At 40.4% G+C, this 26,683-nt stretch overlaps 1 protein-coding gene across 4 annotated transcripts in view; it reads left to right on the forward strand.

Moving 5' to 3' along the window:
* MYO5A (myosin VA) overlaps window positions 1–26,683 on the forward strand; it is a 105,151-nt gene that overhangs the window by 43,860 nt on the left and 34,608 nt on the right. For all 4 annotated transcript variants that reach the window (XM_065412371.1, XM_065412373.1, XM_065412374.1 and 1 more), the window contains exons 9-22: window positions 1,624–1,764; window positions 3,127–3,252; window positions 6,203–6,286; window positions 10,091–10,252; window positions 11,325–11,422; window positions 11,807–11,893; window positions 11,991–12,099; window positions 17,201–17,412; window positions 18,370–18,526; window positions 21,193–21,432; window positions 22,046–22,294; window positions 23,100–23,193; window positions 24,435–24,583; window positions 25,918–26,031. In XM_065412371.1, coding sequence (XP_065268443.1) covers window positions 1,624–1,764; window positions 3,127–3,252; window positions 6,203–6,286; window positions 10,091–10,252; window positions 11,325–11,422; window positions 11,807–11,893; window positions 11,991–12,099; window positions 17,201–17,412; window positions 18,370–18,526; window positions 21,193–21,432; window positions 22,046–22,294; window positions 23,100–23,193; window positions 24,435–24,583; window positions 25,918–26,031 — 2,022 coding nt within the window. The remainder of the gene's footprint in view (window positions 1–1,623; window positions 1,765–3,126; window positions 3,253–6,202; window positions 6,287–10,090; window positions 10,253–11,324; window positions 11,423–11,806; window positions 11,894–11,990; window positions 12,100–17,200; window positions 17,413–18,369; window positions 18,527–21,192; window positions 21,433–22,045; window positions 22,295–23,099; window positions 23,194–24,434; window positions 24,584–25,917; window positions 26,032–26,683) is intronic.

Consider the following 26,683-nt stretch of genomic DNA (forward strand, 5'->3'; position numbering starts at 1 on the left):
ATGTATCGTACTCCGATGGTCTGGTGCTGGTGTGTGCTGGAGATCTACAGTGCACTGATAGACTTCTACATTGAATTAAGAGGGCAGTCAAGGATAACTTTAAGGGTGTTGTGTGGCTTTATCAACACTAAAATTACGTCTCCTAAATAGTATCACAAAGGTTGATATTTATTAGAATATATTCAGAATTTGGTTTTTTTTGTGAGTCAGAGCAATTATATAAAGAGCTGAGCAAATAATGATTTTTTCAATTTGGGGGCCAAACCAAAAAATCCAAGGTGCAGGGGGGAGGTTTGATTTTAAACCAAAACAAATTTTTTGTGAAATCAACAAACTAAAAAAAATTGTTTATAATCAACTGAAACATTTTTGGGCAATTTCAAAACAAAAAAAAAATCAGTTTTTTTGTTTTGATTTGCAATTTTTTCTTTTGGCTAAATGTGAAAATGTAATGCCATTTTGTAATGAAAAGTTGAAACAAAATTTCAAAATGCTCAAAATGAAGTGTTTTTTGAAGTTTTTTCATTTTTTTCCACAAATGAAACAATTTGTCAAATTTGCCCTGATTTTGCAAATAGTTTTGGAGCCCCCAAAATGCATTTTTTGGCAAAATTTCTATTTAGTAAAAAAATGTCACCCAGCTCTAATTATATGTATTTACAATTTAGCTGGGATAGAAATATAGTTTGGGGGGAGGGATAGTTCGGTGGTTTGAGCATTGGCCTGCTAAACCCAGGGTTGTGAGTTCAATCCTTCAGGGGGCCACTTAGGGATCTGGGGCAAAAATTGGTCCTGCTAGTGAAGGCAGGGGGCTGGACTCAATGACCTTTCAGGGACCCTTCCAGCTCTATGAGATAGGTATACCTCCATATTAAAAAAAAAAACCACCTGAGTAAAACAAACAAAGAATCTCCAAAGGATTTGTTTATTTTAAAAAGAATGACTGTAGAATGACCAAAGTTTGCATGTTTAATATTTCACTGTTGGGATTTTTGTTGTAAAACTTTCACTTTGCTTTCTGTGCACATTCTGTTATGGCTGTGTCATTTTTTTTTTTATTATATCTTCTATGAAATAATCACGAAAATAAAATTGTGAATTTGCTACAGCAAAATTTAACTTTTTCACAAAGTTTTGCAAAATGGGTTTCTTACACTGAAACACATGAAAAATCTTTCTGCAAAAAAATCTGTTAAAATTTAAAGTTTGAACATAAACACCATTTGAGAACAAATGAATCTCAAAATAGTCTCAGTGGAAAACATGCAAAAAATTATTAGGGTTTTTTTGTGTGTGAAACAGGGCAAATTTAATAAAACCTTGACAATTTGAAAATCTCAAATTTCAAGAATTTCAGCTTTCATTATGAATATTTTGTTGGGCCCTAATTTACCTGTCAGAATTGCTGTCCTTGTATTTGAGTATCTTATTTGTTTTCAAAGACATGGCACAGTGTGGAAGAAGCAAATATATGTGTTTGTATCTCTCTCTCTCTCACACACACACACACACACACACACACACACACACACACACACACACACCCCTATAATAGATTCTTTTTAGGAGTGAGTTAGGAAAAAAGCCAGGCTTTGCTCTTAAAGATTTTTTCCCCCCACATAGCATGTCTTTAAGCTGGAACAGGAGGAGTATATGAAGGAACAAATTCCATGGACCTTGATTGATTTCTATGACAATCAGCCTTGTATTAATCTCATAGAGGCCAAATTGGGCATCTTGGATCTGCTAGATGAGGAATGTAAGGTATGTGTTCAAATTACTTGACTTCTATACTGCAAGATACACTGGTCTCCTGTTTCTGTTATCGTTATGCAGTGCTTATGGGAATAAAGTCAACTACACTTAATGATTGTTTTGATGCTCTGATTAAAGTTATTTGGAGCGGCTAAGAAGAGATTTGGCAACTACTGGAGAACAAAAGACAAGCATATTCCGGCCTTTCCTCTAAATCCACATATCTATAGCTCCTGTCCGGGTTCTAATCATCTCGTGTCTTGACTATTGTGACCTTCTCCTTTCTAGGTTTGACAAGTGCAACTTTCTCCTCCTCACCCCTCCACCTGAAGTCCTTTCAAATCCTTATCTCCCTGGCTCAGTGCTCTGACCACATCAGCCCTCTTTTTGAATTCCTCCATTGGCTCCCCCTTTTCTGCTGCATCAAACACAAACTACTTAAATCCTTTGAGGTCCTCCAAGACTTATTTCCCCTCCCCCCCCCTTCTTAACACTTACGTTATTGAACCAGTGGTGCCAGCCATCATCACCCAGCAGTTCATTTCTCTTTAATCACCTTCATGCTTTCTCCTATGCCCTCTCTGTGTATGGAAAGAACTTCCTATAAAAATCTGCAAAACCACTATACTGGCCTCCTTCAAATCCCTCCTTAAGACTCAGTTCTGCCATGATGCCTACAAAACACTAGACAGTGGTTAGGCAGTTGGTATACTGTGGCTGCTTCTTATTATACCCAGTGTGATTGTTTCAGTGTTATCTTTCCCTCCCCCTTCCCCAATTCACCCCCCCCCCCATCATTCTTTTTGTTCTCTACCTGTTGTCTTTTATCATATGCTAAGATTATGAACTGTTTGGAGCAGGGACTATCTTTTTATTACATGTGTGTACAGGGACTTGAGGCTTCTCCTTGCTGAGTCATTACAAACAACTAATAATAATGGATATGCTCTGACCTGGTAAGCCTGTCTTTAATAAGAAGCTGTCTTGTGTATAATACATGACTTTCTGCTTCCAGATATACTGCACTGAAACATTGTTAATAGAATGTATTTATCTCGACCTTCTCTTTTTTTCTTTCCCCCTCTTCTATTCACAGTGTCTGTAACTTGGGTACAGCCTGCTCCCAGAAACATTGCTGAGAGTAGTCCCAGTGGTGCTACCTGCAGTAATAAACAGCACGCTCAGTGTTAACTGTAGAGTCAGACCCATAATTAGTTACTGGCTTTTCATCTTCAGTTTAGCAAAGAGCTTAAGTTTGAAGTAGAATGCAAAGTGTTGTCCCCCATTATCACAGAACCATCTTTCTGGTATTATTCACTTCTAAAAGGGCCACAAGATGGTATAAATGGTGTTTTATATTCTCTTATGCAGATGCCTAAAGGATCAGATGACTCTTGGGCCCAGAAATTGTATAATACACATTTGAAGAAATGTGCACTCTTCGAAAAACCACGTATGTCAAACAAAGCTTTTATCATACAACACTTTGCTGACAAGGTAAGGATTTTTTCCCCTCTGCAATATTTGCACATAACTCTGTGTACGGATATATATTATTTCTATGTCAAAGTTAGAATTATTTAGGGTGTTCAGTATAAGCCACAGTTACTAGCAGTAACTTCCGGCTCTGAATGCAGCATGTCCCTGAAAACCACTTTGTACTTATATAGCCAAGGATGTCAGCATGCTTGCAGTCTCAGAACACCCTTCTGCGGTGTAGATATTATTCTCCCCATCTTTCAGATGGGAAACTAAAGCAGAAAGGAGATGTGACTTGCCCAGGGTCACAGAGCAAGTGTGTGGCAGAGGTGGAAAGACGAAAAAGATCTCCCAGTTCCTAGTTCCATGCTTTAACCACAGACCATCCTTCCTTTGAACGATTACACCTTAATTTATTTACATACCACAACGTAATCTTACAACATCAGTTCTCCTATTATGTGTATTTCTACTGCATGTTTATGTCGATATCTGCTCAGTTGAACAGTCACCATAACACAACCTCAATCTGTTGTCATCTCAATGTGCTGACAAAGAGTCAAAAACACTGGAGCAACATGTGCTTTTCTTTTTTTTCACCTGGTGAGTGAGAGCAGCTGTCTTTAATGACCTGGAAGACAAAGTAGGTCATTGAAATGTATTTTGCTAGACCGGTTCTTACATGCTTAAATTTGCTGAGCAGCCTAGAAACCTTAAAAAAAAAAAAAAAAAAAAAAAAAAGCCTAGAAACTAAAAGAAAAAAAAAAGGTTTTTTAAAATTTTATTTATTTATTTATTTATTTATGTAAAAAAAAAATTGAGTCTGCATGTGAAGGAGTTAAATTCTGGGTTAAACTGATACTATATTGCAGAAGACTGGATGAGGATTTTGCTCTCATACAAGCCAAAAGAATTTTCATGTATAATACTTAGAGGAGCTATGTGGCTATATTGGTAGCTCAGCATGTGCTAAAGAAAACAGCATCATGTCAGAATCAGCAGGATTTGTGGTCTTTACTTGACCTCACTTTGTTTCCTCTCATGTACTTGAATTTATGCCTAGAAAAGGTGAGACTCTGCTTCGCCCCTGTTCTCCAACATGTCCTTGATAATAGCAAATAGTTAAGAGACTGCTTATGCTTGATGCATGAGCCATTTCTCTGCTGAAAATGATGAAAGAGCAAAAAGATAATGCATTAAACTCTTTACATACTGTAAAATACATTGAGCCTGGCTGTTTAAAATATGCTTTGAACTCTATACTGAATAGTATAGTTCAGGTTGGGGAAGTCCCAGGCTGTGGAAGTCATAAGCACATGTAAGACTGAGGAATTACCAATGTTAAGCCATTTAGTCTTTCATATATTTACAAGTTAACATATACAAACATTTTGGAACGGGGAGGGGGGGGGGGGAGGAGAACCCATAATAGGGGCCTTAGCTGGCAAGGTTTGTAAACTTGGTTGTTTCCTGAAGGAATACATAGAGCTCTTTGCCTCCCTCTAGTGGTATTTTTTTCAGCTGGGAAGACTCATTTTAATGTTACAAAATTAGGGTACTTGTGGCACCTTAGAGACTAACAAATTTATTAGAGCATAAGCTTTCGTGGGCTACAACCCATATATATATATCTCCTCAATATATGTTTCACTCTATATGCATCCGAAGAAGTGGGTTGTAGCCCACGAAAGCTTATGCTCTAATAAATTTGTTAGTCTCTAAGGTGCCACAAGTACTCCTGTTCTTTTTGCGGATACAGACTAACACGGCTGCTACTCTGAAACCTGTCAAAATTAGGGTGAAATTCAAAATAGGGCTTAAATGGTGGATGGTTTTTGTCTGGACCCTGTGCACAGAGGTGAAGTTCACCTTAATAAATATTGTAGTGACTTGAGCAGAGTTTGTTCCTTAATGGCTAATGAGCATGGAGAGCATTGTTTTTGTGTAGAGGAATTTGGGGATCTGTTTTTGCTACAGCTATGGGAATAGTGTGTTACTAAGTGGGTATGGTGACGTTCTCAGTGAAGAGAAGATGACTGTGGGCAGATGCTCCATCTAGAGACATGTAGCCTGGAGAGACAAAACCAGTGAAGTTCCTTTTTGAAAGAGGGCATTCATCTCCAACTCTTGATCCCAGCCTATTGATAGCAAAGTTACTAAAGAGGTCATTCTTGTTCAGTGAACATCTAGACTGCTGCTGATGCAATCCCTGTCTTCCTGGGGTTAGTTTGAGAGAGTCAGACAAATAAATATCTCTTACTATCTCTGTATTTTTAAAATTCTATTCTCTGGATTTGGGGCAATTGATTTTTTTTTTTTTTCCACCCATTCTTAGGTCAGGTAGGTCATCTCTGATCAGTTTTAGTTTGAGGCCTGCGGCCTTTCTTTAAGTCCAAGAGAGTCAATCTTCCTGCAGTAGAGGAATGAATTAAGAAGTGGGGATCATTATCATTTATAGAGTCTGTTGTCTTTTGAAGAATACATACCTACAATTACTGCTGAAGACAGTTGCCTATTTGAATGCAGATGAAGACCTTTGTGCAGCTGGCTTCAGCAGTGTGACCAGTTTTACCTATCTCATGAGATGGGATATCTATTTCTCAGCGAGGTCTGGCTTTTATCTAATTTTACAGCTATGTTAACTGAAGCACAAGGAGATGAAGTGGCTCAGCCCAGATTCTCAATCACATTGTCTCAGCAAAGGCATCTTTGCACATGTGCACTTTGTCTGGTTTAATACAATTACAGCAGTTATGCATATTTTGTGGTTTAAAGTTCCATTTTTTATTAGAAAGTAACCTTTCTTACAAGCAGTGTTTGTCATGCAAGCATGTATTCAGTGACTGATATTTTAAACAACATGAATAGGAAACTTTTTAATTTCACAGGTTACAGCTGGTGAATCCTGCAAAAATGAACTCCTAATTAGTTTTTTGAGGGGGAAAAAATCACATTTTTGTGTTTTTAGGTGGAATATCAGTGTGAAGGCTTTCTGGAAAAGAACAAAGACACAGTTTATGAAGAACAAATCAAGGTCCTAAAATCAAGTAAGGTTAGTGTTGAGGATTGATTTTTCCCCCCCCCCCCCCCCTGCCATGGGATGTCAAGTTAAAGGTCAGCTTTTTTTATATAAGCTTTAGAAACTAAAGTTGTTCCTCCCCTCCCCCCACCCCACTTGGCTATAGTTTCTATTTATTTAGTTATTTGTACGTATTTAGAAAGCTATGGGGCATGATCTCACTCCCATTGCAGTCTGGAGCCCTACAGCTAGCAAATTCCCAATAGCCAGACAGGTTGGAATAATACCCATACCATCATTAATGCAGCTGATAGCCATCCCATGGGAAATTCCAGTATTGTGTCATTTGTTTACATCCTGAATTGACATACAAAGTTGAAATATCTAAACAGGTGCCTCCTGGGAGTTGTGGTTGTGGATTTGTCATGCCCCTGTTCTCCCCTCTGGGCACTGCTGCCCAGCCACGGTGCCTCAGCCACAGGAAGAGACTGTCGGGCATCATGGGGGATCTAGTCTGGCTGGGGAGCATGGCCCACAGGGAAGAATGGGGGCATGAGGGATCTGGAGCTATAACTCCCATAAAGCATGGTGCCAGCTCAGGCAGATGCAGAGATTAATGTCAGCTTGATCCAGTCCCACCTGAAATGAAATGTTTTGATTTTTCCCAATGGAAATTCCACCAAAATCAATTTTTCCCCACAGAAACTTTATATTTTGGTGGAAACCCCATTATCCAGTGGAAAAATGTTTCTTTAGAAGTTTTTCAGGCAGCCTTAATTATTAGTAACTCTTCACAGTAGCTTTCCATTTTCTGGTTTAATTCCTGATTTTAATCTACTTTTTGTTGTTGTTGCTGCTGCTGTTTTCTGGGTTTGCCATACATATTCAACAGAAGGTAAACCTAAAATCTAGTACATCACTTATAATTCTAATAATTGCTTACCTCTGCATCATTACAGCTTCTAGGGATTTATGATGTTGGGGAGAAAGTCTGGTCTACTCAAAGTGCACGGCAAGCATGCTTCCCTAGAAGGGCTATGTAATGCACAACTTGAAATGTTAGCCTGCTCTAGAAATTGGTCCATGACACTTATTTGAGCATGTTTTATTCCAGTGCATGTGTCACACAAGTAATATGTGAGAGTTCTCAGTTTTCATGCTTGCTGCTGGCATGTGTTAGCAGCATGTCTGTAAGATCATCCGAAAAATTCATGTGAAATGAAAAATGCTTGCTTGTTTCCTACCACATGACTTGTCTGCCCTTTGATCTGTGTTTTTTCTTCTCTTTGAGCACTGCCAGTGCCCTGTGAAACCAAGAGAGGTGCTGAGCCAGGAAAAAACAATGAAGACTCCCTCAGTAGTGCCCTATTCATATTTACTATCTTTACTTTGATCCTTCAGTTCCAATGGTAAAGAATTGCCATGTGTTGCCCCCCGTTTCCACACACAATAGCAGAAGATGTCTTTGAAAATGGTGACTTTTAAATTAAGTTGAACATTTTTACACTCAGATCTTCACTTGAGGGGGATAATGAGCCTCATATATTTGATTCCTTAGAAACACTGGCCCATCAGCAATGAAAAGCCAAGGAAGGACACACTCTTTTTTGTGTTTGTGCCAGTAGCAGACTCATCTGGATGAAGCTTATTAAGATTCAAATCACAATGGGCTTCCTTACTTGACTGATATAGACCCACACAGTTTGTATGAAATGGCTTGGATAATCTTTTAGAGATCTAGGCAGTTGATACTCATCTTTACTATTAGTTCAAGAATTTCAGATTTCTTCTGGCCCCCATATTGTAACTTTATATTGCCCTGGGCAGCTACATCCTTTTTAAAACACATGATGCTATAGAAATGGCATGAATGCTGGGCTAGCAGACTGCATCACTCTGGTACAGTTCATTCTGGTACAGTTGCACGGACTGTTTCATTGATCATGGTGCACACTCATCAAATTTGATAAGGCAACTAGTGATCGTTCCTTGTCGGCCATACTTAGCTAATTGCTTTATGTTACTGAAAATGTAATGTTCCTATTTCTTGGGAATAAGAGAACACATGTTAGTTTAAAGATTATTCATTCATAGGTAGAAGGGCTGAGGTTTCCTTATTCTGGCAATGTTTCTGAGGTGCTACATGTTATCTACCTGGAAGCATTATCTGTAGTTGCCTGTATAGTTACTACACCTCTACCCCGATATAACGTGACCCGATATAACACGAATTCGGATATAACGCAGTAAAGCGGTGCTCCAGGCGGGCGGGGCAGCGCACTCTGGCGGATCAAAGCAAGTTCGATATAACGCGGTTTCACCTATAATGCGGTAAGATTTTTTGGCTCCCGAGGAAAGCGTCGTATCGGGATAGAGGTGTATTGTTTCAGGTTGCTATTATAGCAGAGTTACATTTTGTGGTCATTGTCATTTACAGTTGCTGAGAGGGAGGGAAGGGGACCAGGGTTGGGTCCCAGGGGTTGCTTGGGAAGTCTGTGCAGGTTCTTTCACCATTCTTGTTGATTGCCAGATAGAGTGGATCTTCAGCCGGCTGAATCCATCCTCTTTCTAGCTGATGGGTGTATTTGAAAGCTGTCAGACTGGAGTACTCTTTGCAGCCTTTTGGGCCATTCAGTCTCCATTCTCAGCTAGAGAGGAGCCTGATGCACCACTGGGATGTCAGGGGAGGCTTTCCTGATGTTCTCTTCTAGCATCCAAGCTGTCCTATACAGCAGCATGTCCACTCTGAGGGAACATCTGTAGCAGTGTGTCACAGGGCAGGCCTGCTGGCCAAGTGTGGCACTGCTGGCGCTGCCTGCCTCAGTTTCCCCTCACCCAGGTTTTGTCTGTCCCTGAGATTCCAATGGCTCAGCCACTTCATCTGGGTTACTCTGAGTCCAATCCCCCTTCGAGATAACAAGTTCAAGCAAAACGTACTTTCTCCCCACTTGGGTTCTTCTTCAGCCTCTCCTCGGCTCAGTTCCCAGTTCCTTCTGGGTTACTTCTCAGTCTCTGTCTCTGGGATACAGCCCTCACTTCCAGGCTGCTTCCCTGGAATCCCCTCAGTCTCCTGTAGGCCATCACTCAGGGCCTTCCACAGAAGCCTGCCCACTGTCTGTGGTTCCACACTCAAACTGAGTTTTCAGCCCTTTTAATGAAATCACCCAGCTAATCAGGACCAGCTGGGGGAAGCAAGGGGGGGTGGGATGGCTAATGTGACAGAGATATGCCTGAGCCCAATTACCCTTAAAGGCATTGCCAACCTGTGACAATGTCACAGACTGGCTGAGCTGTGAAGCTATTGCTGGCTCTATGCACAAGACTCATGTCAAGCCAGAATTTGACGGCAAGACACCCACAAATACAAACAATTTTATCATTAAATCAGCACACGCTTTCACACTTCACGTTGTTCATGCATGTGTGTGCTCTGTCTTACTCTGTCCCATCTCCCCCCCCACCAAAAGAAAAGAAAACTGCTTACAGAAAATGAGCTAGGATTCTAACCATCTTAGATACTTATAGAAGATAATACCACTCATTCTTTGTACCTCAGCATCAGTACTCTGCTATTTCCATCTGAGGATCTTAAGCGGCACTATAAATAATCGGTTAAGCCTAAAACCTGTCTGAGGCAGACTAGTACAATTATACCCATTTCTAGATTAAATGGTTTGTTCACTGTGTCACGGTCACACAGCCACTCAGAGCTAGGAAAAAGAACCCAGCGTCCTCCTTCTCAGCCCCCTGCATGACCCTTAGACAGCACTTTTTCCCTTCTAGAATACTCACCCCCTGATTCTGAGAGGTAACTTGTTTTTCCTACTTCTCCACCAGTTTAAGATGCTGTCAGAGTTGTTTCGGGATGAGGAGAAGGCCCTTAGTCCCACCTCAGCAACCCCTTCAGGTCGCACGCTGCTGTCTCGCACTGCTGTAAAACCCGCCAAGGCCAGACCAGGCCAAGCAAGCAAGGAACATAAGAAAACTGTGGGACATCAGGTGAGTTGAACCAGTGACTATTTCTATTAAAATAATCTTTTCCCCTCCCCTTCTAGTGTCTTATTGGGCTCATACTGTGCAGTGGTTTCTTGTGATCACTGCTCAGGAGTGTTGGTTCAGATGGAAAGTCACCGTCATGGCTCTCAGCAATAGGTTTGGTTTATCCCACTACCTTTTTCTTTTTAAGTGTTGGGGAATCTTTAGCTTCCATCAGGCATCGCCAACAAATGGGCAGTAGGTCCTTGATTAAGGATGGGATACCAGGATTGCTAGAATATTGATAGAAATCTTCAGCAAAAACTATGCAATCCATGTAAGAGAAGTAGGCTATGTTTGAGCATGTATACTGCTTTAAATTTTTTGTGTGTGGAGTACCTCATGTTCACGTATGATACTTTCATGAAGACCTGCTCTCCCAGCCTTGGATAACCACGTAAGAAAGCAGCAGTTTACTGTACACAGTGATATAGGATGGCTGCTCTTAAAAAGGACTTGCTCATCTAACCCTGATAGTAACCATTAGGATTGCTTATAGCTTACAATTTGGACCGCATACAGTGTTAAGGCCAGATAAAACACACAGGGCCAGATTTTCAAAAGAACTCAACTCCCAAACTAAGTGACCATGTTTTCAAAAGAGTTTAGCATGTTGGATGCTGAGCTCCTGAGAAAATCTGATCCCTGGTTACCCTGATTTTTCAAAGGTTCTGAGCTCCCACCAACTTCACTTGAAGACAGTGGGAGTTCAGCACCTCTGAAAATCAGCTTGTATGGTTGCATTTGTCATAGGGAACTCAAGCATTTGTGTATTGTATGGCAATATGATTGCCGTTGATTCCACACGAGTGTTGCAGTGTATATGAATTGCTTCCAAGAACCACCAGAATTTATAGTATGGATGCATACACTGGGGCAGCACATAACCAAACTGCTCTATTGAAATTTGGCTTTATGTTGGATTTTTCTAGACAACCTCTTTTATCTAATACAAAAAGTCCCCATTTGAGATCATTTCAAACAAGACTGAGTTTCATCGTATTCTGATTTCCCTTCTTTTTTTTTTTTTTTACAGTTTCGGAACTCTCTTCATCTGCTGATGGAAACCCTTAATGCTACAACTCCACACTACGTGCGTTGTATTAAGCCCAATGACTTCAAGTTTCCATTCACGTACGTTGGTTCATAAATGGTCTCTGAGAACATAGTACACATCACTCAGGAGTAGAATAGTGTGTCTTGAAAGCGTCGGGATACACATAATAATAACAGATGTTTGGGGCTGGATGGAGAGAAAATGATTAGCTGACAGCTTTGTATTTCTCCTTTATGCTGTCTGAGAAGGATACCCACAATTTCATGATTTTCCATTTTGAATTTGATTCAAAGCTTGTGCTCCTAAAGAATCTGTACTCATGACAACTTCTTTGACTGAAATCTACTAGTTTGCATTTCTAATGTTGTCACCATTTCTGAACTTAGGTTCTCATACAAAACTTGGCTAGAGCTTCACTTAGAAAGTCTGCCATTTGACAGATGTTTTGTTTTCTTATATAGGTTTGATGAAAAGCGGGCAGTTCAGCAGCTCAGAGCTTGTGGTGTTCTGGAAACTATCCGGATCAGTGCAGCTGGCTTCCCCTCAAGGTAGGTTTGCCATTTTTCAGATTGTTTTCAGAAGAGGCATTTTCATTGAGAGAGGTTTCCATTATATGGCTAACACCCTTTCTGTTTCTTGGTACAGGTGGACGTATCAAGAGTTCTTCAGCCGCTACCGTGTCCTGATGAAGCAAAAAGATGTCCTTAGTGACAGAAAGCAGACATGCAAAAATTTGTTGGAGAAGCTGATTCTGGTAGTAGAATTGTAGCTTTTAAAACCTATAAATTAGGGCTGTCAATTAATCGCAGTTAATGCACGCGATTAACTCAAAAAAATTAATCGCTATTTTAATTGCACTGTTAAACAATAGAATATCAATTGAAATTTATTACATATTTTGGATGTTTTTCTACATTTTCATATATATTGTATTCTGTGTTGTAATTGAAATCAAAGTGTATGTTATTTTGACTACAAATATTTGCACTGTAAAAATGATAAACAAAAGAAATAGTATTTTTCAATTCACCTCATATAAGTGCTGTAGTGCAATCTCTTTGCTGTGAAATTGCAACTTACAAATGTAGATTTTTTTGTTTGTTAAATAACTGCATTCAAAAACAAAACAATGTAAAACTTCAGAGCCTACAAGTCTACTCAGTCCTACTTCTTCTTCAGCCAATCGCTAAGACAAACAAGTTTGTTTACATTTACAGGAGATAATGCTGTCCTCTTCTTATTTGCAATGTCACCAGAAAGTGAGAACAGGCATTTGCATGGCACTTTTGTAGCTGGCATTGCAAGGTATTTACGTGCCAGATATGCTAAACATTCGTACGCCCCTTCATGCTTCGGCCACCATTCCAGAGGACATGCTTCCATGCTGCTGATGCTCATTTAAAAAAAAAAAAGTGTTAATTAAATTTGTGACTGAACTCCTTGGGGGAGAATTGTATGTCTCCTGTTCTGTTTTACCCGCATTCTGCCATATATTTCATGTTATAGCAGTCTCAGATGATAATCCAGCACATGTTGTTCGTTTCAAGAACACTTTCACAGCAGATTTGACAATATGCAAAGAAGGTATCAATGTGAGATTTCTAAAGATAGCTACAGCACTCGACCCAAGGTTTAAGAATCTGAAGTGCCTTCCAAAATCTGAGAGGGATGAGGTGGAGCATGCGTTCGGAATTCTTAAAAGAGCAACACTCCGATGCGGAAACTACAGAACCCGAACCACCAAAAAAGAAAATCAGCCTTCTGCTGGTGGCATCTGACTCAGATAATGAAAATGAACATGCGTCAGTCTGCATTGCTTTGTATTGTTATCGAGCAGAACCCGTCAGCAGCATGGAAGCATGTCTTCTGGAATGGTGGTTGAAGCATGAAGGGACATATGAATCTTTAGCGCATCTGGCACGTAAATATCTTGCAATGCCAGCTACAACAGTGCCATGTGAATGCCTGTTCTCACTTTCAGGTGACATTGTAAACAAGAAGCAGGCAGCATTATCTCCTGCAAATGATAACCATCCTTGTTTGTCTGAGCGATTGGCTGAACAAGAAGTAGGACTGAGTGGACTTGCAGTCTCTAAAATTTTACATTGTTTTATTTTTGAATGCAGTTTTTTTACATAATTCTACATTTGTAAGTTCAACTTTCATGATAAAGAGATTGCACTACAGTACTTGTATTAGGTGAATTGAAAAATACTATTTCTTCTGTTTTTTTACAGTGCCAATACTTGTAATCAAAAATAAATATAAAGTGAGCATTATACACTTTGTATTCTGTGTTGTACTGGAAATCAGTATATTTGAAAATGTAGAAAACATCCAAAATATTTAAATAAATGGTATTCTATTATTGTTTAACAGTGCGATTAATCGCGATTAATTTTTTTAATCACTTGAAAGCCCTACTATAAATATTGCTTGGAATCCTTAATTATACAGATAGTTTTTAAAAATGTGTTGCTCCCGCTCTACAAATTTGAAAATAGTCATACGTTATTATTAGTTGATAGGGACTTCAAACAGCAGCCAATACTAGTTTAGGAAATCATAGTCTCTCTGAGTGTTCTATTGTTTGCTGGATTGGGTGACATTCACCTTTCTTTTTGAAGCTTTAGATAGAAGCATCAGGCCGTGGCTGCTATTAAAGATCAACAATTCTTTTTTATTGTCAAATGAAAATGGGATGTTGCTTCAGTGAGTGTAAGTCACTCCAGTGTTGTTGTGTGGGGGATGGGGGGTTGATTCTCCGGTCTAGCAGGGGCTGGGAAGACAACAATTTTAAGCCCTGGTGGATGGAGAGACTGCCTCACTTAATTTAACAGCAAGTTGTATTAACCTTGGGGGTATAATCATCCTGAGGATTCCAATATGCAAGAGTCTCTCTTTCCTCTTCCAAACAAAAACCCTTCCATCTCCTTAACAGTTTTCAAGTACTTAAAAGGTTGTTACAAGGAGAAGGGAGAAAAATTGTTCACCTTAACCTCTGAGGACAGGACAAGAAGGAATGGGCTTAAATTGCAGCAAGGGCAGTTTAGGTTGGACATTAGAAAAAACTGCCTGTCAGGTTAGTTAAGCACTGGAATAAATTTCTAGGGAATCTCCATCATTGGAGATTTTTAAGAGCAGGTTAGACAAACACCTGTCAGGGATGGTCTAGATCAGGGGTGGGCAAACTTTGGCCCAAGGGCCACATCTGGGTGGGGAAATTGCATGCAGGGCCATGAATGTAGGGCTGGGGCAGGGGGTTAGCGTGTGGGAGGGGGTGCGGTGTGCAGGAAGGGGCTCAGGGCAAGGGGTTGAGGCAGAGGAGGGGTGCAGGGTGCATGAGGGGGCTCAGGGAAGGGGGTTGGGATGCAGGAGGGGGTGCACAGTGCGGGAGGGGGCTCAGGGCAGGGGTGAAGGGAGGAGTGCAGGAAATGGTGGTTCCCCGTTCCTGGCCAATGGGAGCTGCGGGGAGAGAGACCCACAGGCAAGGGCAGCGTGCAGAGTCCTCTGCACCCCCTCCCCCATGGGCTGCAGGGATGTGGTGCCGGCCGCTTCTGGGAGCGGCACAGGGTCCGCGGCGCCACGGGGGTGGCAATCCCGCGGGCTGGATCCAAAGTCCTGACGGGCCGGATCCGGCCCCCGGTCTAGATAATACTTAGTCCTGCCCTGAGGGCCTGGAGCTGGACTAGATGACCTCTCAAGTTCCCTTCCAATCCTATGATTCTATGATTCCTTAATTCCACTTAGCACTGTGAGACCCTGCCACTGCCCTACCACCTCTCAGCTGTCTCCCTGCCCTGGCCCTCCTAAACAGAGATGCTCTGTGCAAGCTCCCTGACGGCTCTCATGCATGTAGCCTGTTTCCAGCCTAGGAGAGCAGTGGTGAAAATAAACAGCAGGAGAAGGAGACTTTCCAGCACAGGAGAGGCAGGACTAAGAGTATTGACCCATCCCTGCTCCCAAGTGTGAACAGCTCCCCCTCTTCCAGTACAACACCAGCTGCTGGCTCCCCTTCACATTTAAGAATTAGCTATTACTTAAATCTTCTGGATATAAAACAAACAAAATCATTGGAGTTACATAAGAAATTACTGGGGTTCCTGGGGATTAGCCAGTATACTAAGGGTTAATGCACAGCACAGACAGGCTCCAAAAGAAGATCCCATTTATTTCTCAACCAGAAGGTGGTTAATCATGACTCAGTGCAAGGTATAGGTGAGCAAAAGTAAAAGCACACAGATGACTTGCCATGGAAATTAAAATCAGAAAGCCGCCTAGCTTGCTGAGGGGCAGAGTCAGTATCAAACAAGCATAGAATGCAGTTTATGTTTTCAAGATTCCATTAAATGCACTTGTGTGCATATGCTATCCATATCATGTGAGTAGATTCCTTTTCTCGTGTATTACTAAAAGCATTCAAAGCAATAGGAGCAGCTGGAGCTTTCAGCTTGACTTCCAGTGCTTGCATACTGACATCAAATAACAATCAAGAGTACCTATTAAATAGTTGAGGTTATTGCTTCACCTGTGTGTTTGTGTGTAAATTTCAAGTCAAAGTACACACAAAAGATTTCATCCTGTTTTTCCACCACTACCCATAGCCCCTCCCCCCACCTTCCTTCCTCGCCCCCCAGGTGTGCTGCAACCATCTCGACGTGCTCTGTCCGTTATGCCTCGTTGGTTTTATTCCATACACAAGTTTGGGGGCACAGATATTTCCCCTGGGCTAGTACGGTTGGTTCTCAGGCTAATAGATATCAAGTCACCTTTTCAAATCCTTTCTAAAACATTTGTACGCTGTAATATAGCTTAAGACTGACTGTTGAGGAAGGTCAGATATCAATTTAAATATAGTTATTTTAATTCTCATTTCAATTACTGATTTTTTTCCCCCTCTCGTCTCATCAGTTTCACCAGTGTTTTTCCTCAGTTTCATGAGAAATATCAACTGTTCTGATCTTTGTAGCCTGAATAGAAACAAGGCCCTTTATGTTTGGTTTATATTTTGTTTAAAATTTCCTGGGTGTATATTGGTGTTTATTACAAAGTGGGTGAAAGTTGTTGTAAAACTTTACTTTCCAGTTTTTTGGGGTAAGTATTGGGTTTAATATTGGGGGATGGGAGGACAGAAAAAAAGTAACAAATAGGGAAGGGTAAGAGTATTAAAAATTAAAAGCAGTGGTTTTTTTAATCTATGGTTTATTTCATGAACTGTACATTAACTGTCCTTACATGTATGCATGTCTCTTCTTCTATATTACCTTATATAACAGACAGTCTTACATTTACACTTAGACTAATTTATTATTAACATACACATCTCACTAATGTAATGTATTGATTTTCTTAACATAATCAGTATTTTCATGCACCTGAGTGGTCCAAAGTTTGGGTGAAAATCAGATTTAAAAAAAAAAGAAGAATAGCTTTTGTTAAACCCAGGGATTTTTCAGTAAAAACTGATAACAAAGTGCCTTAAATATAAGCCATATTTGGCAAAGGAAATATCAGTCTTCAGTTCTTACACACATTTAAAAAAAAATAAAAACTTTTTTTCTGGTTCAGAAAATATTTCCTGATAGAATAAAGTTGTAACCAATCCTCACATATATATTATTCCTTAAGATTCCAATTCCCTAACCCTGCTAATTCTACAAATTTATGCACAGAACATAATAAGGTAAAAAAAAAAATCAGCTTCCTTAGCTAATGTAAGTACAGATTTAGCTGAAATACTAAATGGGTAGTTTTACCTCTTTACTGACTCTGCTTTCAATTCAGCCTTTGTGTCTTCTTTTTTTATCCACTATTGTTTAATTCTGTTACTGATCAGATATTTCCTCTGAAAATAGGACAAGGATAAGTACCAGTTTGGTAAGACAAAAATATTTTTTCGGGCTGGTCAAGTAGCCTATCTGGAAAAAATAAGAGCAGATAAGCTGAGAGTTGCCTGCATCCGCATCCAGAAGACAATCCGAGGGTGGCTGATGCGAAAGAAGTACCTGCGCATGAGGAAAGCAGCCATCACCATTCAGAGATATGTCAGAGGGTACCAGGCACGATGGTATGTAGCACACTTGGGGACACTTGCTCTTACATCAGTTCACCTTCCTCTAACTAGGTCATTTAGCTGTGAGAGCACCTTCTGTCTCCTTGTGCTGATCACTAGGAATTAGTTTTTTAGTGTAATGAAGGAAATAGACTAGAATGTGCATTCCTCTAAGAGAAGTACCTGCTTGTTTTGACCTTCAGAAAGATGTAGCTATTTCCCAGCCGGATAACACCTAAGAGCAGTCCATGTTCTCTATTTGTTAGAGTAGAGGAAAAGAAGAGTGAGGCAGTCAGTCTGCAGGTGGGGTGAGGCAGGACTCTTGCTTAGACTGAATCCTGAATCTTGCCCTTTTCCTGCCACGAAACCTTGTTAACTTTCCACTGCCCTTCTAATGTGGCCTCTCTCTCCAGTAGTGGAAAACCTATCCCTCAGGCCAGGATGCAACAAAGGGGAGACAGGCTAGCTAGGAGTAGATGGCTGATGTGGGTGATGAGGGAACCAGCTGGAGCAGGGAAGCAGGCAGATACAGAGGTGAGGTGGGAGGGAAAAGGAAAGGAATTAAGTTGGGATGCTTTTCAGTGGTCTTGCTGGAGGTATAAGAATTAAGGGTGGACCTGTTTCTGTTGGGGACTGAGTTAGGGAAAGTTGATTAATGGAAGCTGCTTTAAAGAATGAAGGAAGGTGATGAGAAACTGAGAAGAGCATGTCAGTTCCCCAGTGCAATTTTCTGAGGATGAGTAAACTCTACCTGGGGCTTTTAAGGGTTAATTTTTTAATTTTCCCATGCTGCTGTGCAGTACAGTAGTAAGCAAACATTGTACCATTGACAGTACTGCAAATAATCTAGAGTAGAATATGTAGAAAACGTAGCTCTTAAGAAAGAGGGTAAAGTTATAGGACTGGGAAAATGTTATTCAGAGGTTATACATAATAGATGTAAATAACATTTCCACCATATTTCTTTGCCAGCTATGCCAAGTTCTTGCGAAGAACCAGGGCTGCCATCCTAATTCAGAAGTTCCAGCGCATGTATGTGGTTCGCAAAAGATACCATCTCATGCGAGCTGCCACTATTGTGCTTCAGTCACTTTTACGAGGTTACATAGCAAGGAACAAATACCAGAGGGTAAGAAGACCCAGTGTTTCATTATTGCTGTTTCCAAGCACCTCCGGGTGCTCTAAAATGTTTGTGTACAAATTGTCAGACCTTAAGGCACACACTCAGTGCCACTGCATGGCCTGAAATAAGATACTTGAAAATATGAATAATGTGATACAATGATCAGACAGCCAGTCATTATGAGTCCAAATTAATATTGCATGCACACATGGACCAGATGACTTAGTAGCTCTTCTTAATCCCTAATTTCTGTGATTCTGTCAAACTCTAAAAGATGATTGAGGATGCTGATTTTGATATTAGTGATATTAGTGTTGTCCGATAGAATAGAAGATTAAAGCCCTGGCTCGCTTTTTGTTTTTCACTTTTTTCATTTACTTGTGCTGATCTCAGTTTGGTGGGAGGTTGATAGAATTCTGTCCTAATTATGATGATATGACATTAAGTGACTATGTTTAAAGAAAAATTAACTGCCCTCATTTTAGAAATTAGGCTTTGCTTTTAAATGTTTACAGGGCTGGAAGCAGAATTACTGATACATTGGGATTTTGTGAGTTATACAACATTTTGCACAGCAATTCTATCTGTAAAGATTGTTTTGCATTGAGTTTTTCAAAGGTCAACTCATCATTCACTGAGAAGTTGTCCTACAGAGTTGTACTTCTTCTCAAGTTAGTAGATGTAATCATAAAAGCCTGCCATTGCTTGTGTTTGAGATGCTTGTCTTCTATTGATCAAAAGAATTGGACTGAAGGAATTTCTGGACATTTTTAGATTTGTATTAAAGAAAAAATGTACAAGTATGCACACATGCTTGTGTGTAGGTGCACACATACATACACCCACGCATATATAGTATATCAGTCTAACATATCATTAATGTGAAGGTTGTGCAAACGAACGATCAACAGCCAGAAATGCCCGAAAAGTAATATTTCTCCCCCTGCACTCAGCCATGTTACACAGCCTATGTATTTTATGGTGTACATTATTTATTATTTGTTTTGTTTCTGCTAGCATTCTGAGCACTGTAATCCAGGTTTTATATTACCATTGAATATAAGAATATTAAAACATTGAGTCTTTTACTAGCCTGACAGATGTTTTTCAAATATACATTAACTTCAGAAAGTAATGAGCTTCCTCATAAAACTGACAGGTACATTGCATCAACATATAGGCTAAGAGCCATCCCCAGGATATGCAGAATAGATGAGTCAACCATTCTAGATTCCTGAAATTGGTTGAGTGACTCTTATACACAGTTCCTTTTCTACAGTACAACAACATTTTATAAATCTGTCACATTCCCTTGTTGTAGATATGGCAAATTACTTCTGAAGTCACCATAAATCAAACTTACCTGTCTAAGGATGGTTCTGCAATTATGGTTAATTATTCTCCTTAGTAAGCACAATTAGAAATTACCTATTATAAACTCCTCCCATCACAGATGGAACAAATGATAAATGTAAGACAGATGCATTGATGTGAAAGAGGAATTTTATTAAGGCCTGTGATCCTGGGATGGCTGCAGGAAGAAACAGGCTTTGTTTGTAGTCCTGGGATTATAGATTGTGTAGTCCTCCTGTGACTAATTGACAAGCTCTCCTTACAGATCACTTTGGTCCATAATGTATGACACACACGTTACCCTATAGAAGCTAAACCCTTTAGTTCAAACACTTTAGAGCTAAACTCTCTCATCCTGTGGAATTTAGGATCTCCAGACCTTGGAAATCACTAAAGCATCCTTAATTCAACTGTCCAAAAAGTAAATAGAACATTTGTTTGAATGTGAAAGATTGGTAGCTAAAACAATGATAACTTCAATTCTGACCCATTTTTCTTCAAACCTGAATTGTTTTTATATTTTAATAAAGACTGTCAAGCCATGTTTTGAAATTTCCACTATCAGCTGTTCTGGAATTAGGAGGGTGCAAAATTTCTAATTGGAATAAATGGGGAGGAAAGCATTCCTTTAATGTTTGCAGAACTTCAAAAAAGCTGCATCAATTTTCTTTGATCTTTAGCCAAACAGTAAGCATGGAAAAGCATTAAAAAAAAGTTTCTACAAGTTAGGAATAACTAAAGAAAAAAAAAGGTGTGTGGGGGGGAATGGAAATTGGAATTCAACTTGATAAGCTACTACCAACTGTTGAAATGCAGAGGAGGTTCATGTATATATTTGGAAGATACGTAGGGAGACTAAACAATAAGTTGCTGAATTTACCCATCTGTCCATGTACCAATGACTTTAAGTGACCTCATAATAAAAGGGTATAGTAAGAGCAAGATCTAGTTATCCCTAGAACTCTAGGGATGGATTTAATGTTTTGTTCATAGGTATTCTATATTCTTGTAATTAACAGGGATCTCGCATCAATACAAATGTCTCCAGTTCCTCCCTTCCATCTCTTTCCCTTCATTTTAGCTTTCTCTCGTTTTTTTCCACATCTTCTTCCCTTGCTCCTTAGGTTAATTTATTTATTTATTTTATTTTTTTATACTGATTCCTTGGTCCTCTCCTGCTGCCCTTCACCTGCAGTTTCTATTTTCAAACGGATGTGTCTCTAGTTATTACCTATGTATCTCTCCTCGCAGAATGTTGTTAATTTTGTATAAATACAGTGTGTGGCTTTTTCATCTAATGTTTTTGTTTTTAAACATAGATGCTTCGAGAGCACAAGGCCATTATTATTCAGAAGCACGTGCGGGGCTGGCTGGCTCGTGTGCGCTACCGTAGGAGCTTGAAGGCAATTGTGTACCTGCAATGCTGCTACAGGCGTATGATGGCCAAGAGGGAACTGAAGAAGCTGAAGATAGAGGCGCGCTCTGTGGAACGGTACAAGAAACTCAATATTGGGATGGAGAACAAGATCATGCAGCTGCAGCGTAAAGTTGATGAGCAGGTAAATGCCCCAAGAGTGAATGGTCAGAAGTCTCTCATCATCTGCCTCAATATTTGAACTATGGGCAATCATTGGAAAAATACAGTGATTATTGGGAGCAGAATTTTTCTTTAAAAGGAATCAGTTTTCTTCTTTGGTTAGGAGAAATATCTCTTTCCATAGAGGGGAGTGTGGATCAGTCTAGATGTGAATCAGTAGATAATGTACCATTCCATACCATTTCCATACATAAGGACGGCCATACTGGGTCAGACAAAAAGTCCATTTAGCCCAGTGTCCTGTCTTCCAACAGTGGCCAATGCCAGGTGCCCCAGAGGGAATGAACACAACAGATAATCATCTGGTGATCCATTCCCTGTCACAATACACTTTTTTCAGGGTGTTGAACGGAAAACAAGTATGTTGATGGGCATGCATGGGCTTTGTCTGATTTTAACCTAGGACATGAAGGTTTGGAAGCTGCTATCTTGCTGGCCAAGCATCAATTGTTCTGTGGATAAATACAGTGATTCAGTCTGTCAATACAGCACCTTTTATGAGCACTAACATTCTGATTAAAACAAACCCCAAAGCTGTTCTAAATGCTAATATGTCTGCATTGTGTTTTGCAAAGAACAAAGACTACAAATCCCTGCTGGAGAAACTAACTAACCTGGAAACCACGTACAACACAGAGAACGAGAAGCTGCGGAGTGATGTGGAAAGGCTTCGCATGAGTGAGGAGGAGGCTAAGAATGCTACGAACCGTGTGAACATGCTCCAAGAGGAGATCACCAAGCTTCGAAAGGAGCTGCACCAAACACAGTCTGAGAAGAAGACAATTGAGGAATGGGCAGACAAATACAAACAGCAAACAGAGCAGGTGGGAACTCCCTACCCCAAAATACCAAAATTTTAGAAACAGCCTGTCTCTAAAAGCCCCATTGGTTTGTTGTTCCTGAGATCTTAGAGATTCACAGTTACTAAAATTATCCTTTTTCTTTTGTTGTTCTCGGGTTGAGTACAGCATATGGAATAGTACAGAAAGCTTGCTGATTGGAGCGCTTCTCAAAACTAGAAACATAGTGAATTGATCTGACCTCAAGCTGAACGTGTCCCCCAAGAGCAATGCATCTGTTACTTCCCCAACCACAAGTTTTTGGAAATCTGTGTGGCACTCAGCCTCTATCAAACTCAAAACAATAAAATAAACCAAACAATTTTCCATTTAAATTTGTTCAAATTTTTGGGTCCTTTGCTAAAGAGAGAGTTTCCATAGAGCAGTCTTGTAAAGGTCTATAGGCCTGGCACCGCCACCAAAACTTAAGAAACATAGGGCAGAGTCACTGAATTTGTTTCTAATCCATGTGTCTTTAGATGCAATAGAATGTAAATGGCATCCCCGCGTTAAACACTCTCGGCTCTCATGTTCATTGGCCTCATCTGATCAGAAATTCAGTGTGTGCTGTGTGCAGGAGAGGGTGCGATTGGGATGTGAATTAAGAAGTCAAGGTGGCACTTTAGCTCACTATCTAATTTTCTGAAGGACAGTTAAAAACATCGAATTTTTGATGTCTTGCTACAAGGATGCAGTGGAGTTAGACTCTTCAGAGCTTTAGGTGCACAGATTAAACACGTTCTCATGACTGCAATCCTTATCCTGAGCCAAACATTCTGTTGTTTTACAGTTGGTATCAGAACTGAAAGAGCAAAACACATCACTGAAAAAGGAAAAGGAGGAGCTGAATCGTCGCATCCATGATCAGGCCAAGGAGATGACAGGTCAGTTCTGCTCACTTCACTTTCTTTTTTGGTTTGTTTGTTCCTTTGTAAAGTGACTCTCTCTATCCAGGCATTGGCACTCAGATCTGGTTAATCTGCTGTGGTTTGTTAACTACATTTCCCTTTAGAATGTAATTTACAGCTCTAGTATAGGACCATATGTGCTATACAACTGTTGACAATTTGAGTGTTAAGAATGCCCAAAGCTATATTTTAAAAAAAGTAAACTAGTTCTGACTGTTGTTAAATATAATTAACCCATTGGGGTCAATTTATCAAAAGTGGTCTACTAAATTGTGAACGCAAATTCCATACTTGGATGTGCAGCCTGATATTTGACATACAAAGTGGGTAATTACACACTTAAATTCTTTTTAAATGCATAAATGTGGCATTTGCACACTCAAGTTGAGGCAGCTGGGCTCTGTAAGCGGGGCTCTGTGTACAGAGCTGAAATGTATAGCATGTTGTTATCTGGCACAGAGCATATGCTTTTTGATGATTGCTTCTGAACCTCATCTCTGAAAACAAAATATTCATTTCTATTTGGAGAAAACTAATTCCCTTTATTGCAATCACACACAGACACACACACACACACACATCACCATCTTTGTAGGGTTGTCTATTGCTTTCTAAACTCTTGTGCAGCACCAGATTGCACAATTCACTTTGGTCCCTTAATTATCCAGAGCATTGGAGAAAACCACACACAGACCAACGCATATTTTTCTAATAGCGCTCAAACAAATAACAGATGTATTGTTGCATCTTAGTAAGTGACTTTGTGGTGAGCACCTAACCATAACTGGAGAAAGATTCAGAAGAGCCGAGACTACCCTCGTTTTACATTGAAGATATGTACAAATGGAGATGCCATCTTCAGATACTAGACTAATACAATACAAAAGCAGACTAGGATAAACAATTTTACTGCTGCCACCCCAAATTATTAGGTGACAGACAATGGAGAAGACTCTACAGAAGTGAACCCTTCTAATGTTACCCCAATGATTTTTTTAGTCCTTTGTGTCTTTGATGCAGCACTTTCCTGCAATGGCATAAATATTACAGGCTTATTTTGTTTTTAAACAGCACAGTTTGTACAGTATCTGTGTTCTTTGCATACTTGTGTGTAGTGTCTCGCTTTATACTGTAGCTATGGAATATGGACATCACAGATTAAGTAGGTTCCCAAGATGCATCTTGTTCACACTTTGGTATCATCTATTTGGTGACAGAGACCATGGAGAAGAAGCTTGTTGAGGAAACGAAACAGCTGGAGCTAGATCTGAATGATGAAAGGTTAAGGTATCAGAATCTGCTGAATGAGTTCAGCCGCTTAGAGGAGCGCTATGAGGATCTCAAGGATGAGGTGAATCTGATGGTGGTAAGTGGTTTAAAAGATAGCAAAATTATGTGCTGTTTGTGGACAGTATTTTAGCAAAACTTGGTGAAATAATGTAGGGTCAGATTTTGTTCCCAGATCTATGCATGGGAATTGTTTGCCTTGTGCCAGAGCAAAATTTGCCCCTTAAACATTAGCTCTTAATCTGATTGCTTTTGCTCAACCAAAACACTTCATGTCATCTAACCCAGCAGTTCTGAATTAGCGGTCCGTCGCCCCTTGGGGGCCGTGAGCTGGTTTCAAGGGGCCGCAGGGCCCCAGGGCTGAAGCATGGGGCTGAAACTGGGAGCAGAGCCACGGGGAGCCCTGAGCCCCAGCGCTCCCCTGAGAGCTAGAGCCTCGGCGACCCCCGTGGGCTGAAGCTGGGAGTGGAGCTGTGGGGAGCCCCGAGCCCTGGCGCTCCCCCTGGATCTAAAGCCCTGAGCTCCGGTTCTCTTGCAGGGCTGAAGCCCCAGCTCCTCCCCTCTCCCATCCAGAGCCCTGGTGCCCCGCGGGGTAAAAGCCCTGAGCACCCCCACCTGGAGCCCAGCACCCCACTGCCCAGTGGCTGAAGTCCAGAGCCCCGAGCCCCCCCCACAGCTGAAGCCCTGAGGCCCCCACACACACCCAGTGGCTGAATCCAGGAGTCCAGAGGCCCCCTCACTGGGCCCTGGAGTTTTTATAGTATGTTGGTGGGGGCTCAGAAAGAAAAAGGTTGAAATCCCCTGCTCTAACCCATTTTTAAACTTCTTTTCGGGGCTTGTGAACGACTTTTTGTCTCAAATTATGTGGGGGTTTTAAAACCTTTTCTGTTATTCTTGTTGTAGCTATAGGCTTATTGATCTCATTTTTACATTGGAGTTTTCAAACATGCTACTGCCCAGATTTTACTAGCCCCTCAGTTTCATTAATACCAAGTTTACCATTATCAATTTTGCAGTAGTTTTAAAGTTTTTTATGTGTATGTATCAGGAGGAGGAAATTACAGTGTGGAATACAAAACTTCAGAGGGTCCTTGCCTCTTCTGAATCTTGGATTGCCACTTCCTTCCCTATAAATGCATGTTTCCTTTTCCACAAAACACTGTTTTATTGCTCACTTCTGCTGCTCCCACAAGCAAATTCTCATAACGCGGGAAAAGTTGACCTGTCCCCAGAGTCTTGATTACAGTGTCTTTCATGTGCCTAGGTTTCGGGTGGCACAGAGGAACCAAAATCTCAAATCTTTTCCCAAAGTCATGGTTGCTGTGGAGTAACTCAGAGCACTAGAAGCTAAGCCACTGGGTTATGGGCAGGTGACAATAATGCTGGTACTGACTCATTTTATTTGCACTTCAGAGCATCCCCAAGCCTGGGCACAAAAGAACGGATTCCACACACAGCAGCAATGAATCTGAATATACATTTAGTTCTGAGATTACAGAGACAGAAGACTTACCACTGAGAATGGAGGTAATGTTAGAGAAACTCCAGTACTTTTCACTAATCACTAGCAAATCTATGCCCATCTTTTCTTTATGACTGGCAAATCTTAGTGTCAAGAATGTAGTACTTTAGTCCACCATATCCATTTTCTTTATGAATGGCTTAGTGTATAGTTGTATCTCTGTAATCCTACATAAAAAGATTTCAGTAAAAATATATTTTTAATTTTCTTTAAATTACAGTAAAGGACCATCGATAGGGTAGTTGGTCACACAGCTGTCTAATTTACACGTGACGCAGTTGCCTGGCAACTTTTGCAGGAACAATCAGTTGCTTGCTCAAAAGTGGGCACTCAAAAACAACTTGAGGCTGGCTGAAAAGCAACCTCTATACTATATATTTAAAAGCTGAGAGAGGTACAAGTAGCTAATTATTCTCTCAATAACTGTGCTGAAATAGGAAGGTGGCTACAAATTTCATAGCTGAGTACTACTCAGACTTACAAAACTGTTGCACCAGTATCACAAAATGTCATGCAATTCTCATGCACTTTGAGTGAAATTCACTTCAATGGAGACTGTCCACTCAAAGTTCTATGCATCACTTAACGCCCACATTAAAAGGCTGTATATATGGGCCCTTTTCATTGGGGTGAATTCACTCTTAGTGAGGAGAACAC

Source organism: Emys orbicularis, chromosome 10 (genome assembly GCF_028017835.1).
Source record: "Emys orbicularis isolate rEmyOrb1 chromosome 10, rEmyOrb1.hap1, whole genome shotgun sequence".
NCBI lineage: Eukaryota > Metazoa > Chordata > Testudines > Emydidae > Emys > Emys orbicularis.